General features: G+C 45.2%; 1 protein-coding gene across 1 annotated transcript in view; it reads right to left on the bottom strand.

Moving 5' to 3' along the window:
- Positions 1 to 16,598, bottom strand: part of PKHD1 (PKHD1 ciliary IPT domain containing fibrocystin/polyductin) — a 249,974-nt gene that overhangs the window by 153,678 nt on the left and 79,698 nt on the right. The window contains 2 exon segments of the mRNA XM_054383383.1: positions 12,120 to 12,197; positions 12,729 to 12,860. Coding sequence (XP_054239358.1) covers positions 12,120 to 12,197; positions 12,729 to 12,860 — 210 coding nt within the window.

Genomic DNA, 16,598 nt, shown 5'->3' with positions numbered 1-16,598 from the left:
TTTATTCATGCCCTGGAGTAAAATAGGAGGTTCTTCCTAATTTAGAACTGCTCATTAACCCTCGGAACACCCAAGAGTTCATCAGCTTTTTGACTGACACACAGCCAGGCTGCAGCAGCCTGGGATCACTTTGGGTATTTTAGGTTGGATTTGAGCATGAGCTCAAACCATAACTTGTGTGATGTCACAGAATCACAGAATCACTCAGGCTGGCAAAGATCTTTAAGGTCATCAAGTCCAACTCTTAGCCTGGTACTGCCAAGTGCACTGCTAAGCAATGTCCCTCAGCACCACATCTACACTTCTTTTAAATCTCTTGAGGCTGGTGACTCCACCACTTCCCTGAGCAGCCTCTTCCAGTGTCTGAAAACCCTTGTGGTGTTTTTTTTTTTTCCTAATCAGAGTCTCACAGTATATCAGAGGTTGGAAGGGACTTCAAGAGATCATCAGGTCCAACCCCACTGCCAGAACAGGATCACTTAGGGTGGTCCGCACAGGAATGCATCCAGTTGGGGTTTGAAAGTCTCCAGAGAAGGAGACTCCATGGGCAGCCTGCTCCAGTGCTCTGTCACCCTCACTGTAAAAGAAGTTTCTCCTCATGTTGAGGTGAAATCTCAATGTCTGACCTAAGCCTTCCTTGGAGCAGCTTGAGACCATTTCCTTTTGTCCTATAACTTGGGAGAAGAGAATGTCCTCCTGGTGTGTTAGAAATGCAACATCAAGCACAAGCTTTACACACGCAATGGGCAGACTGAGACAGGAAATTTGGGGCTTCTCAGTTCCCTCACTCAGGTCCTGATGTATGAAGTCATCATGTGCCTGCTCATTTGTTGCACTATCATGTACTTGGCTCTGGGCAGAGGTCCTTCATGGAGAGGCTCTGATGCTGCATATCACCAGGGCAGGGAACTGGGGTACTGCTCTATGCAGAGGCTGCCACTGCCACATGAGGACATGCAACATTCTCTAGGAGTTATTTTCAACTGGAGCACTCTGAATGCTCAGCATTTTAACATCAGCTTTTACACTGCTTGGTGGTCTACTCACCCAAGGCACAGAGCAGACACATCTTCAGTATCTGACTCCTTCCACCTCTCATGTAAAAGAGTTATGAAAAACAGACATGATGCTTCCCCTTTGTAGGTGGGTTCTGGAGGAAGAAATCCAAGTCTACAACCAGCCATTTGGGATTTCACTCCAAATTCTAACAAGACCAAACCCTCAACATCTTCCACAGAATAGACATTCCACCAAAAGAATTGCTTTGGGAACAATTACACTTTTCTGACACTTTAGGGGTTTAGAGATTTTGATTCTGTAAAAATATTACATTTCACTAGCATCAAAATGCTATGGAACAGATATAAAATAAAAATAATACTATGAGAGTCCAAATGAAAGTGAAACAAGAGAATTAAACACCTTTTCCTTCTCCCACTGGGGAAAAATATCTTACATAATTCAAACAAAAGACTAAAGTGAGTAATTTTCCAGTAGGAAATATCCTTGAAAGTTACTTAGTCCTGCTGAATGCTTCCCTTTTGTGGAACTACACTTTTCACCTAAAGCATTTCCACCTAAATAGCACCCTTGAGAGAGCAAGAAGTGTCTTACTGAGAATGCGAAGAGCTGTATAATTGAACAGCTCTATGGAAAGTCTCCTTCTTGCTTTTTTTCTGGTATTTCACCTCACAGAAAAAGTACAATTCCTCTGTGCTGTCCTGTAAATGCAAACATTTGCAAACCTTTATTTTAATCATAGGTTACCCAATCACTTTCTCAAGTCTCATCAGTCCAGAAAGGAAGAGGATTTTCCCAGCTCCTGCATTGTCTGTGTATTAACCAGTGAGCCTGACACCAAAACTACATTATACACCTGAAAACAGAATTATAGAGATGATAGAATGGTTTGGATTGGGAGGCACTTTAGAGATCATCTAGTTCCAAGACCCCTGCACTCATCAGGGACATCTTCAACTAGATCAGGTTGCTCTGAGTTCCATCCAAACTGATCTGGAATATTTCCAGGGATGGGGCATCTCCCATCTCTCTGGGCAATCTGTGCCAGTGTGTTTCACCACTCTCAGTGTGAAAAAAAAAAAAAAAATTCCTTATATCTAGCCTAAACCTCTTCTCTTTTAGCTTAAACCATCACCCCTTGTCCTATCACTACACTGCCTCATAAAGTGTCCCTCCTCATCTTTTTTGTAGGCCCCCTTTAAGTACTTAATGGTTGCAATAAGGTCTCCCTGGAGTCTTCTCCTCTCCAGACTGAACTACCCAGTTCTTTCTGTCTCCATAGAAGAGGGGTTCCAGCTCCTGGAGCAGTTTTGTGACCTCCTCTGGACGCACTCCAACAGGTTCATTTCCTGTACTGAGGACTCCAGAGCTGGACAGAGCACTGCAAGTGGGGTCTCACCAGAACAGGAGTACATTCTGAGGGGCAGAATCCTTTCCCTCAACCTTCTGCCCATGCTGCTTCAGATACAGCCTGGGATACAGTTGGCTTTCAGCACACCGCGCTGGCTTATATTCAGCTTTTCATCCACCAACCCCCCACCCCCGAGGCTCATAACCAAAGGTGCCACCCAGGAAAACCTCTTTAAGCTGACACCAGGAACAAAGAGCTTCAAATGCAGCAGCCAACCACTGTGGGATGCTGTTGTGAGCTGCACACAGCTGTTAACATCATGCATTATTGCCAGTTAATCTCTGCTGCTGCGTGAGTTGGGGAATGTCTGCCCCCAGGAGTAGGTACATGGGGTGGCACCACCATCTGAATGTTAAGATTAGATCAATACATCCCCAGCATACAATGAAAGAGCATTAGACACATGGCAAAAGTGAGCATGAGCCCAAACAGAGGGCCCCTGTCTGGCTCAGCCCTGTGAAAACTCAGACCCAGATCCAGGCTTCTCACCTTGCTAAACTTTACAGGCTTTCTCCTACCTAGGCTGGAGGTTCACCCTAATTTTCTTGGCTGCTTCTCTTCCTCAGCCAGTTCCCAGCTGTATTTAGATCTGGAACTGGAAGGTGTATTTCAGTTTGGGTGGAGGGTTGGACTGAATGATCTTTGAGGTCTCTTCCAACCAGCTGTATTCCGTGATTCTGTTATATTCAAAGGTTTAAAAGAGGCAACTATTTCATCTCACAAAAAGCCTCCACACTTGTAGGAACCCACAGACCTCCCTCCTGTCAAAAACCCCACAAGCTACTCTATCATAGTCTCTCTGTATGTTATATCTATAGTAGTGTCCATTTCAGTCCTCTTTTACATCACATTTTCCACAAGATCAGCACTAAATATGGATCAGTTGATTCAAGCCTCAATCAAAGCTTATAGAAGCATTTCAGTTAGAAAGAAGGGCAAGATAGGAAATACAGAGCAGCTTTTCCTGAACTCAGCTCACTGGTTTCTCCCTCCCATCTGCTAGGTCTTTTGCATTTGTGGTCATCTTGCATTTGTGAGAAAGAAAGTGGAGGCAGAAGTCATTGTACATTAGTTACTCCATGGGAACTGCCTAAGTGCAGCTTCTTACCCCCAGTGAACCAAGGGGATTCAAGGCAGCTTAGCCTTCTGTTCAAGAGCCATCTGCTTTAATGCATCATGTTAGTGTCAAGGTCTTGAAAGGAAAAAAAGCTGTCACAGAAAGCAAAAAGCCTGCTGCAACCACCACACAATGACTAGCACTTAAGGAAAACCAGTCTATGGAAGCAACCCCAGACAGGTAAAAAAGGATCTAAAGTCATGGTGTAAAATGTGAAAAGCAATAGAAAATAACATGTATTGAATGTATGAACATTTTAGGAAGGTAAGAAAGCACATCTTATCTCTAGCAGATCTCTGCACCCTATCTTGAATCCCCCTGCTACAGATTTTTCTTTTTTTTTTTTTTTCCTTTTTTTCCCCCGGGAAGATTTTTCTCCTTATTACGTGAGTAAAGCAGAACAAATTCTCTCGTGTTGTCTATGATCTCTTAATCTCAAACTCAGCACAGATACGTAACACTGCTTAATGGAGGAAAAGCAAGAAGCATTTGATTAAATGTTTGCTCTCCTGAGGAATGCAGAGGCTCTGCAGGGCTCACAAATATTTTCTGTTTTATTATTGATTAAAAGTGATTAAAATTGATAATTGGTTCAACTGATAAAAACCTTCTTTTGTCCTGAGCTCTGAAAATGTGTAAGATTGTTTTGGTGCAGAAAAGATGGGGATAGAAGAAGTGCAGAATTGTCTCTGTACTGTCATCTTGCATGGTCAGCATCAATCACAAGTGCAGAGCCATTCTTTGCAACAGGGTCACAGGATGTTAGGGGATGAAAGGGACCTCTGGCAATCAACAAATTCAACTCCCCTGCCAGAGCAGGATCAAACAATCTAGCACAAGTCACACAGGAATGCATCCAGATTCGGCTTGAAAGTCTCCAGAGAAGACGACTCCACAACCTCCCTGGGGAGCCTGTTCCAGTGCTTTGTGACCCCCACAGAGAAGAAGTTCCTCCTCATCTTGAGGGGAACCTCCTATGCTGTAGTTTATATCCACTACAGGACTATCCATGACTTTAGAGGAGGGAAATGGCCACTGATAGCTCTGTTTTAATTATGCTGATTATAAATAATACAGTATGAACCCTCAGTATTAAACCAGAGAACCATAGAATGCTTTGGCTTCAAAGGGACCTCTAAAGGCATCTCTAGTCCAATCCCCCTGAAGTGAGCAGGGACATTTTTAAGTAGCCTGGGTTTCTCAGAGCCCCTTCCAGCCTAACCTTGAATGTTTGCAGGTAGGGCATCTACCATTTCTCTGGGCAACCTGTTCCAGTGTTTCATTACTTTCACTGTAAAAACCTTTCTTCCTTATATCTAGTCTAAGTCTTCCCTCTTTTAGTTTAAAACCACTACCCCTTGCTCTGTTGCAAACCTACATTATCAATCTCTCTGGAGATGATTTTATTTTTTTACCACAGTTTTCACAGGCTGGATGAAGTGAATACATCATGTTATGAAGTCTGAACTGCAGCATCTTCCATCTAGTTGGGGATGTATATGGTATTAATCAAAATGCAAGGAACAGGTGTGTATTGTTGTGCTCCTATATCACCACAATGTTCACACTAAGAAAGTTTCAGCTAATACATAGCAAAAGCACTGATTTTCATTTGAGATGTAGTATTGCATTCAGTTCTGGTGCCTCCAGAATAAGAGGGACATGGAGCTGCTGAAGCGGGTCCAGAGGAGGGTCACAAAGATGATCAGAGGACTGGAGCACCTCCCCTATGGGGACACAGGCTGAGAGAGTTGGGGCTGCTCAGTCTGGAGAAAAGAAGGCTCCTGTGGGACCTTGTAGCAGCCTCCCAGTATCTGAACAGTGTCTACAAGAAAGCTGGGAAGGGACTTTTTGCAAAAGTGGTGATAGGATGAAAGGGAATGGATTGAAGCTCGAGGAGGGAAGATTCAGACTGGAGATTGGAAAGAAACGTGTCCAGTTCTGGAGCCTCTATTACAAGAGGGATCTGGACATGCTGGAAGGTGTCCAGAGAAGGGCCACCAGGATGAGCAGAGGGCTGGAGCTCCTCTGCTATGAGGAGAGACTGAAAGAGTTGGGGCTGTTCAGTCTGCAGAAGAGAAGGGTCCAGGGTGACTTTATTGTGGCCTTCCAGTATCTGAAGGGGCCTACAAGAAAGCTGGGGAGGGACTTTTTAGGCTATCAGGGAGTGATAGGACTAGGGGGAATGGAATAAAGCTGGAAGTGGGGAGATTCAGGTTGGACATGAGGAAGAAGTTCTTCCCCATGAGAGTGGTGAGAGCCTGGAATGGGTTGTGCAGGGAGGTGGTTGGGCCCCCATCCCTGGAGAAGTTTAAGACCAGGCTGGATGAGGCTCTGGCCAGCCTGATGTAGTGTGAGGTGTCCCTGCCCATGGCAGGGGGGGTGGAACTGGATGATCCTTGTGGTCCCTTCCAACCCTGACTGATTCTATGATTCTATGAAATTCTTCACAGTGAAGGTGGTGAGACACTGGAACAGGTTGCCAAAGGAGGTCATAGATTCCCCCTCCCTGGAGCTGTTCAAGGCCAGGGTGGATGAGGCCTTGAGAAATGTGGACTAGTGGAAGGTGTCCCTGCGTGGGGGATTGGAATTAGATGATCTTCAAGCTCCCTTCTACCCTAAACCATTCAATGAATCCATGAATTGAGGGGACACAATGGCATAATGACCTCATCTACACAAGATTGCTAAAAAAATGGAGAAAATTTAAAGTCTTTCCTCCATCCATGGTAACCAGAATGTTGAGACCACAAAATCAGGCTGTGGCAAAGGGGAGATGTCCCAGTATCCCTGGGAAGGACAAAGGCAGGCGCAAGAACAGCCAAGGCCACCGCGCTAAACTTCTCTCCTGAAGCTTGTCAGGAGAGTTTCTCAGGGAATAAAGTATGAATGGAGCTGGAGACAGTGATAAATTTCCCTCCTGAACAATCAATAAAATTCTCTCAGCTCGGCTCAGGCCCCTGCCGCAGAGGCAAGGGCCATAATTACATTGTCAAGAAGCCGAGTTGCCCGGGCTGACTGAAACCCCCCTTAAAACTGACGGGTGATTGACAGGCAGTTTATGGGTGGCATGCTCTGACTGGCAGGGGAGTTGGCTAAAGCCAAAGGCAACAGTGAAATTTCCCAGTCTGCTACAACCGCGGGAGCAAAGGACTGCCACTCACCGGGGAATTGTGGGAAACCCTTAGTCATATTAACATATCAAAGGCAGGAGCTGACAGCGCTTACTAAACAAGCTCAACTCAGCCAGGGCTGCTGAGCCTCATCCCCACCCCACCCCCTCAAAACTGCCGGTCTGAAGGAGAGAAGAAATTCAAATGTGCTTAGTTCTGTCCTCCCCAAGACAGCTGAGAATTTGGAAGCCTGCTTATTTAATGGTGCTGAGTTGAGATAACATATATGTATGCATGTACAGTACTGAGCATGACAGCCTCTTTCACATATATATATGAAAGGCTGTCATGCTCAACAGTTTGCTCAATGCCATGGGCCACACTGGTGCAAAACTGGAGACAGAGCATTAGAATCATAGAATCAGTCAGGGTTAGAAGGGAACGCAAGGATCATCCACTTCCAACCCCCCTGCCATGGACAGGGACACCTCACACTACATCAGGCTGGCCAGAGCCTCATCCAGCCTGGCCTTAAACACCTCCATGGATGGGGCCTCAACCACCTCCCTGCACAACCCATTCCAGGCTCTCACCACTCTCATGGGGAAGAACTTCTTCCTCATGTCCAGCCTGAATCTCCCCACTTCCAGCTTTGTTCCATTCCCCCTAGTCCTATCACCACCTGATATCCTAAAAAGTCCCTCTCCAGCTTCTTTGTAGCCCCCTTCAGATACTGGAAGGCCACAAGAAGGTCATCTCAGAGTCTTCTTTTCTCCAGACTGAGCTGCCCCAACTCTCTCAGTCTCTCCTCATAGCAGAGGAGCTCCAGCCCTCTGCTCATCCTGGTGGCCCTTCTCTGGACACCTTCCAGCATGTCCAGATCCCTCTTGTAAGAGGGGCTCCGGAACTGGATGCAGTACTCCAGGTGGGGTCTCACCAGAGCTGAGTAGAGGGGGAGAATCACCTCCCTCGACCTGCTGGCCACACTTCTCTTGATGCAGCCCAGGATCTGGTTGGCTTTCTGGGCTGCAAGTGCACACTGACAGCTCATGTTGAGCTTCTCATCCACCAGCACCCCCAAGTCCCTCTCCTCAGGGCTGCTCTCCAGCCAGTCAGTGCCCAGCCTGGATTTGTGCTTGGGATTGCCTCGACCCAGATGCAGGACCCTGCACTCGGTCTTGTTGAACCTCATGATATTGGCTTGTGCCCACCTCTCCAGCCTGTCCAGGTCCCTCTGGATGGATCCTTTCCCTCCAGCCTGTCTGCTGCACCACACAGCTTGGTGTCATCAGCAAACTTGCTGAGGGTGCCCTCAATGTCTCTGTCCATGTCACCAACAAAGATGTTGAACAAGACTGGTCCCAGGACTCATCCCTGAAGGACTCCACTTGTCACTGGCCTCCACTGGGGTGTGGAGCCATTGACAGCCACTCTTTGGGTGCAGTTCTTTATCCATCTCATGGTCCACCCATCAAACCCATGTTTTACCACCTTGGAGACCAGGATGTGGTGCAGGACAGTGTCGAAGGCTTTGCTCAGGTCCAGGTAAATGACATCAGTTGCTTGCCCCTCATCTATTAATGTTGTGACCTGTTCACAGAAGGCCACCAGGTTTGTCAGGTAGGATTTGTTTGGTGAAGCCATGCTGACTGTACCAAATCACCTCTTCACTATTCTTCTGTATTGGTAAAAAGACTAGGGAAGGTGTGGGCCCCCTCAGAAAGGAAACAATTCCATGATTCTATGATTTCTGCTGCTGTGTTGGCTTTAGGCTATGCCTTTAAAATTTTTCACAGACCTTGAGCAGAAAGTAGTACAAATGTAAATAAATCACTGTTGGGTGTAAAAAAGGAAAATAATCATTATTCTAAACAATTCCATGGGAGAGATAGCTCTCTTAAGATTTAGTTCTCAAACCAATCTCTGGCAGTGCAGTGCAGAGTGTCTGCTCTCTTCTTGCTTCTTTCACTGTGAGGATTTCTAACATGCCTCTGCTGACCTTGACTGCTTGGTCTGGTATTAATCTTATCTGCTTCTCTCTCTCTCTTTCCTTCTTGGCCAGGGGGGTCAGGAGGAGGCAGAGAGGGGGAGGAAGGGGCCAGCTTTCCTGATCTCTTTTGGCTGGGGACGGGGGGGGGGGGGGGGGGGGGTTGTGTTTTTTTGTTAATTGTAAATATTGTAAATACTGTATGTTTGTATATATTCATTGCATTCCAGTGTAGACTGGAGTTTTGCTTGTAAATATAACTCCATTTGCTTCCAAACTGAGCTACTCTGGTAAAACTAATATTGGGGGAATTTCCAACCCACCACAGCTTCTCATAAGCAATATAAACCCAGTACAAGAGCACACTCCTTTTGGTCTTGTTTTCTAGCAGGATTCTACTGCTTCAATGTTAAATTGCAGATTACATGGTTTGAAGTCCCAACCATGCATTGGGACTTTAATGTGGTTCAGAGTTTAAAAGTGACTTAACAGCTGTGCTGTATTTCTTCTGGTCTGTATATTCTTGTGGTGAGGGTGATGGAGCACTGGAATAGGCTGCCCAGAGAGGTTGTGGAGTCTCCTTCTCTAGAGACTTTCAAAACCTGCCTGTGCAGTCTGTTCTACATGATCCTGCTTTGAAGGGGGGTTGGACTCAATGATCTCTGGAAGTCCCTTCCAACCCCTAACATTCTATGATTCTATGATTGGTAAAAATTTTTGAATAAGAATTAAACTCAAGGGTTGCTTCCACTAATGGTCTGAGTCACCTTTGTCTCTACTCATCTCCATTCAGGTAATGCTTGGTTTGCAGACTTCACATTCTTGGTTTCCTCAGGTAGGTTGTAGCCAAGTGGGGGTTAGTCTCTTCTCCCAGGCAAGCAGCAACAGAATGAGAGGACACAGTCTCAAGCTGCACCAGGGGAGGTTTAGGCTGGATGTTAGGAAGAAAATCTTCACAGAAAGATTGATTGGCCATTGGAATGTGCTGCCCAAGGAGGTGGTGGAGTCACTGCCCCTGGAAGTGTTCACAGTAAGACTGGATGAGGCACTTAGTGCCATGGTTTAGTTGATTAGATGGTGTTGGGTGATGGGTTGGACTTGATGATCTCATGCCTGGTTAATTCTGTGATGATGGAGCCAACAAGCCAGTGGTGATATAGACTCAGAATGGAAAGCAAAAGCGACACAGAAGGCACAACTGCAAGGAGGTTCTATTGTTTGTTCCTACAGTGCTAGAAATCAAAACAGCATTAAGAAGAGTTGGATCTTGTTATAATGTGTGGACAATTTGAGGACAAAAATCCTGTCTCACAGGAGTCAAACCAAGAATGGAAAGCTACTTTAGAGTAGCAGGAGGCGACACAAAATGAAGCAGCAAAAGCTGCTGTCAGGCAAATTCAAAACAGACATTTCAAAACTTTTCTTAAAAGAGAAAAAAAAAGACCAACAAACCAAAACATGGATGATTAACCAAATTAATTTCCTGGAACAAGCTTCAACAGAAAATGCTGGCTTCTGTTTCCCTTGACATCCTCAAAGACCAAGCCTTTCTGGAAGGCATGTTTTAGCCTAATGTGAGTTACTGAACTTGAGGCTGGGATGACTGTGTGAAACTCAATGGCCAGTAACAGGTACTGAATTCAGCCTAGATCATCTAACAGCACTCCTTCACTGAGACCCTCTAGGAAATGGGATAGAAATGTCCTTCTGCAAAGCCACTCTCCTGAAATTATTAAAGCTATTTGCAAGCACTAATTAATTTATCCTCGCTGTGTTGTCACAAAGTGGTCCAGAGTAGCTGACATAGCTTTCAGGAGCAATGCCATCCACCTTCCTTGCCACTGCCACGAGCATCTTGCCCAGTCTCCTCTGATCTCTCCTGATTCAGAAAAGCATCTGTTCACTGACTTCCCCTCCACCAACTGACCTCTCCTGACTTTGCTGGGCTCCTGTGGACTGACAGGATTACTGCACAGCAGTACAGCTTGCTCCCTGTCTGTGCTCAGACTGTACCCCTTGGTGGCTGACATCACTTTTGACTGAGAGCCATACGTGGCAGTGATGCTCAGCTAGCAACATTCCTGCCTGTAGGCTAGGGGGGTGGAAGTTCAAGCTCTGCTGGAGGATATGAATGCCTACCCATATGAAGGCTGACACAGAAGAGCATAAGGGAGGGACCTGAGACATTCAGATGCATTAACTTGTTGGGTTTTTTCTCCTCTATGATACATGCTGCCTTGAAACACAGCCTGTTAGTTAAGAGCTTGACACTAGTGTATTGCATTAAGATTCTGATTTATGCTGAGTTTGGACCTGAATTCCATATCCAATCTACTGCACCAAGAAATGGCTATTTTATACCTGTAGTTCAGAGTCTTCCAAAAATAAAAGATCTGCATCTAACTTCTTCTATGCAACATTATCTGCAAACCTACAGCCATTTTTCTGCCTTTTAGGTCCCTTGTCTCTTTCACTTAGTAGGAATGTAGAACTCTGATCCCACAGTGCTTCCCTTGAGAGGAAGTTCCAGCAGTTGGAGCAGAGGACTGGGCATCTAGGTTTCAAATTCGTGGCACTGGCAGAGATTTTCTGCATAGCCCTGGACTTGTCATTTATCACAACAACTTGTGCTCAGCAGGTACAGCTGTGTGAACCACCAGGAGAAAAGAGTAGTAATAGAGTTAGTAGTGCTCCTAATGCTACAGACAGATCACTGGCATCGGGATGCCAGCATAGCATGGAGAGATGAAGAAGGTGAGGCAAACACTGTCAATAGCACTTTGCTGGTGCTTTGAGAAGTATCATCCTCAATTCATCTGCCACAGACCATTAAGTGCAGCATACTTGGCATTAGATTCACCAGGGGACACACCTGGCAGGTTACCCTCTCTGGAAACTCCAAGACTATACTTTCTTTGGGGAAGAAACCTCCCAGTTGTTGTGGAGAGAGATGAGGGGATAAGAATACTCCATTCTAGTAGCAAAGCAAACCCACATGATTCACAACAGGGAGCTGAAGTCCGCTTTCCAAGGGATGCAGGCATTCATTTGTGGACAGACATGCACAAATTCAAGTATCTTCTGGGCACCTAAACAATTGACAGAGTTTTGTATCTACTCGATACCATTTGTCTTCTTCTTAGGGTTCAGAGTGTCAGAATGACTCTGTTCCTACTATGGGAGCTTTTATGGAGATACAGCATCGAGCTTTCATGCATAAGACACTACAGAAATAGGGGTCTGATGGTGAAGGCAAAGATATGAAGTTCTGACCCCAAAGAAACCTGATTTCAACAAATACTTACCTATAATTAGAACTCTAAGTTCATGGTGAAAGTTGTTTTAATTATTTTTTCCTCCACAAATGTTATTTGCTTTGTTGGGATTTTTTTGTTTGTTTGTTGGTTGGTTGGTTGGTTGGTTTTTTTCATTTGTGCTTTACTTTGGAAGATAAGAGAAAATTGTATTCACCATGAATGGAAAGGGTTCCATTCCTCACTGCTAGGAACTTGACCCCACATGGAAACAACAGTGGAGAGTGGAGGCTTCCTTAGAGATCACAGGATCAGAGGATGTTAAGGGTTGAAAGGGACCTCTGGAGATCACCAAATCCAATCCCCCTGCCAGAGCAGGACCAGAGAATCTATCACAGGTCATACAGGAACACATCCAGATGGGGCTTGAAAGTCTCCAGAGAAGGAGACTCCACAACATCTCTGGGAAGCCTGTTCCAGTGCTCCATGACCCCTACAGTAAAGAACTTTCTCCTCACGTTGAGGTGGAACCTCCTGTGCTGTAGTTTATATCCATTACTCCTTGTCCTATCCCAGGGTGCAACTGAGCAGAGTCTGTCCCCTTCCTCTTGACACCCAGCCCTCAGATATTTATAGACATTTATTAAATCCCCTCTCAGTCTTCTCTTCTCCAGACTAAACAGCCTCAGGTCTCTCAGCCTCTCCTCATAGGGCACTGCTCCTCAATCATCCTGGCAGCCCTCCATTGGACTTTCTTGAGCAGATCCCTGTCCCTCTTGAACTGGGGAGCCCCAAACTGGACACAATATTCCAGGTGAAGTCTCACCAGGGCAGAGTAGAGGGGGAAGATAGATGTGTGCTCTGTGACTGAAGGGGGCTTCGGGAGATCCATCATATATCAGATTGTAATGAGCATGCAGTTCTACAAGTCCTGGACTAGTGAACACAACTTTTCCACCTAAAGGCAACAAAAGAGCAAAAATGCCCCATAGATCTAATAGTCAGACATTATCTCATGGCTGAAGGAGCTGGAAGAGATGGGTAAACAAATAGGTTTGCAATAAAATTGCAATATTAAGAGTAAAATATTATTGCACCATGCAAAACAACCATCTTGCCTACTACTGCTCCCTATGGATTTATCAGCTGTTTATAGACCTTATTAATTCAGTCTGGTTTTTTTCAGTTCTACCACACATTGCCTTTCTAGACTGGAGCAAAGCCATCCAGCCTGGGCAGACCCAATGCAAGGGAGCTGTGTTTGGAAAATCTTAGTTTCAGCCTCCTCCCTCTCTAACAGGGAAGGCAATATTACTACCCAATTTGTATGGTACTTTTCAGATTTACAAACTACTTGTGACAGGGAGAGGAGAAAACCACTTAGGAACATAAAAACTGTCAACTTGTTTAGATCTGTGGTTGATTTAATCCTGCATGCTCTTCCAGCCTCTGTTCAAAACCAGATGCTTCCAAATACAGTATAAGAAACTTCTCCCAGTTAGCTGGCTGTGAGATGATCTCCCCATCCCATGAAAGCCTCATTTTCATCCCTAATTAGAGGTTAGCTTTACCTCAAAGCATAAGGCTTCACCTCCTTGCCAACATTTTCCTTCTCCCATCTAGAAGTGGATAAGATTCGTCAGTAATGTCGATCTGATGCTTCAAATCTTTTTAAGATGTAGCCTCAATGACTTCTTTAAGCACTGAATTCTGTGGTCTAAGTACACAGAGCATGAAAAGCCTTGCATTTCCATCCCTTGGTTTTGACTCAGTCTCTTCAGTTCTCAAATGCCCCTTTTATTCTTGCCTTGTGTGATTCCAGCCTACCATCTCAGGATGGTTTACTCATTTATCTCCTTTCACATTTTCCCCCCTATGAAGGCTCTGTTGCTGTCTTTACAATGTATTTAGACATAGTGGGACCTGGGAGTCCTGGTGGATAACAAGTTATCCATGGGACAGCAATGTGCCCTCAGGGCCAAGAAGGCCAATGGGATCCTGGAGTGTATTAAGGAGGTTGTGTCCAGCAGATCAAGGGAGGTTCTCCTCCTCTACTCTGCCCTGGTGAGACCTCATCTTGAGTACTGCATTCAATTTTGGGCCCCCCAGTTTAGGAGGGACAGGGACCTGCTGGAGAGGGTCCAGTGGAGGGCTATGAGGATGATTAGGGAACTGGAGCATGTGCCTTATGAGGAGAGGTTGAGGGACCTGGGGCTTTTTAGTCTGGAAAAGAGAAGACTTAGAGAGGATTTAATAAATGTTTATAAAGATCTGAGGGTTAGTTGTCAGCAGATAGGGGACAGGCTCTGCTCACTTGCCCCCTGCAATAGGACAAGGAGCAATGGATGTAAGCTGCACCACAGGAGGTTCCACGTCAACACAAGGGGGAAGTTCTTTACTGTAAGGGTCACAGAGCACTGGAACAGGCTCCCCAGAGAGGTTGTGGAGTCTCCTCTGGAGACTTTCAAGGTCTATCTGGATGCATTCCTGTGTGACCTGTGCTAGATTCTCTGGTCCTGCTCTGGCAGGGGGGTTGGACTCAATCTCCTTGAGTCCCTTCCAACCCCTAACATCCTGTGATCCTGTGACAGTGGGCTCTCAGACTTCTAATCATTCTGTATGTCTTCCCAGGTCAAACCATGCTTCTCAGGAGCTAGTAGGGGGATACTTCAAAGTCTGACAGCCTCAGGTTTCTTTACAAAGGGTCTATCACCCTCCCAATATTTCCCTTCATGTAAAGTAGTTAGCAACTGTGCCCTCTCATACCATGCCAGCTTTATAAGGGTGTCAGCAGTTTTTAGTGGTGACCTCTCTATCTACCAAGCAGTTGTCTTTCCTACTACTAAACTTCAGAAAACAGGATAAGGGAAAGGAGATCTCTGCTTTAAATTCAGTATTGAGATTTAAAAAAAAAAAAAAAGGGAAATTGTTATATAAAATTCAGATTTAAAAACTGCTTGGATCATTGCAGATGAGATACAGAGCAGTTGTGTGCCTTTCCTACCCAGTTGCATCCAGTCCTGCTGAACACATTCTGCTTGTCTTGATCTGTAATTTATTCTTGTATTCTTGCATCAAAAGAATGACCACCAGATCAAGAGTGGTGATTCTGCCACTTTGCTCTGATGAGACCTCACCTGGAGTATTGCATCCATCTATGGAGCACTCAACACAGGAAGGACATGGACCTGATGGAGTGGGTCCAGAGGAGGGCCATGAAAATTATCATGGGGCTGGAGCACCTCTGCTGAGATGACAAGTTGAGGTTTTTCAGCCTGGAGAAGACTCCAGGGAGATGTAACAGCAGCCTTCCAGTACCTGAAGGAGGCCACAAGAAGGCTAGAGAGGAAGTGTTTGCAAAGGCCAATAGTGACAGGACAAGGGGCAATGGTTTGAAATTAGAGAAGAGTAGATTTAAATTGAATCTTAGGAACAAGTTCTTTACTATGAGGGTGGTAGAAGACTGGAACAGGTTGCCCAGGGAGGTGGTTGAGGTCCCATCCCTGGAGATACTCAAGGTCAGGCTCAAGAGGGCTCTGAGCAACCTGATCTAGTGGAGGATGTCCCTGCTGACTGCAGGGGGGTTGGACTGGATGAGGTTTGGAGGTCCCTTCCAACCCAAACCATTCTATGATTCCATGATTCTGTGATTAAGGGGCTTTAATTGTTTCAATGATTTCTTAATTTTATAACAAATTTTTACAACTTAGCCTTAGTTGGAATCTCTTAGCCTTGTAACAAAGCTAGTGTTTGAATAGGGACTACTCATTAAATATTTTCCTTCCCAATTTCAGTAGATTCCATATATCATATATTGCACAGAATCTGTTTTCATAGATGAAAGAGATAAATCCCAAACTTTCTAGCTCATAACCACAGGGAACCATGAGATGGCTCCCACAAACACCAGCTCCCCTATGTGTAAATTGTCTCTCCCCAGACATACTTTTCTGTGTACAAATGTATTTCTGTTAAGCTTGCTCTACAGTGGTTTTGCAAACACAATGTGATAAAGCAACACAAATTTCAGGTTTCTTTCCAAAACTGAATAAAGCAACAAAAATTTCAGTTCTGCAAAACAACAGAAGACAGCTGGTTGTTATTCTAAGGCACATCTGAGGCTTCCAAAAAAATTGAAATGTATTCAAGAGAAGACATGCTGTCCTGAAATTGGGGTAATGCTTGACATGCATGGTGTTCATTTGGATTATGTTGTCTGATTGCTTGTGCACAACAGGCTGTTGAAAAACTGGGGGAAGTCAGCTGAGTTTGACTGCTGCATACCCTGCAGAAAGGCAGACAATCAATCAAGTGGCTTGGGGGCATCACTACCATTTGCTATGAGCATCTGATCGGGAAATATTCAAGGTGAGGCTCGATGGGGCTCTGGGCATCCTGATCTAGTTGAGGATGCCTCTGCTTACTGCAGAGGGGTTGCACTAGATGATTTGTAGAGGTCACTTCCATTCTGTGATTCCATGATCTCTTCCAAAAGCTCATTTCACAATTTCTGCTTTACTTCCAAACACAACTTCTCAAGGATCAGTTTTCAGGCAGCCTTTCTCTTTGTATCCTCCTGCACTGCACTGCACTGCAGAGAGGTGCAGAAAACAGCATTTTCTGTCATAGTATTTGCAGGCAACACCGAATCTCAGCCCTCACTCAGACTGGTTGATAAGGATTTTAAGGCTCTTTT

Source organism: Indicator indicator, chromosome 9 (assembly GCF_027791375.1).
Source record: "Indicator indicator isolate 239-I01 chromosome 9, UM_Iind_1.1, whole genome shotgun sequence".
Taxonomy (NCBI): Eukaryota; Metazoa; Chordata; class Aves; order Piciformes; family Indicatoridae; genus Indicator; species Indicator indicator.
The sequence above is the reverse complement of the archived record's forward strand: the minus strand, read 5'-3'. Positions and strand labels throughout refer to the sequence as shown.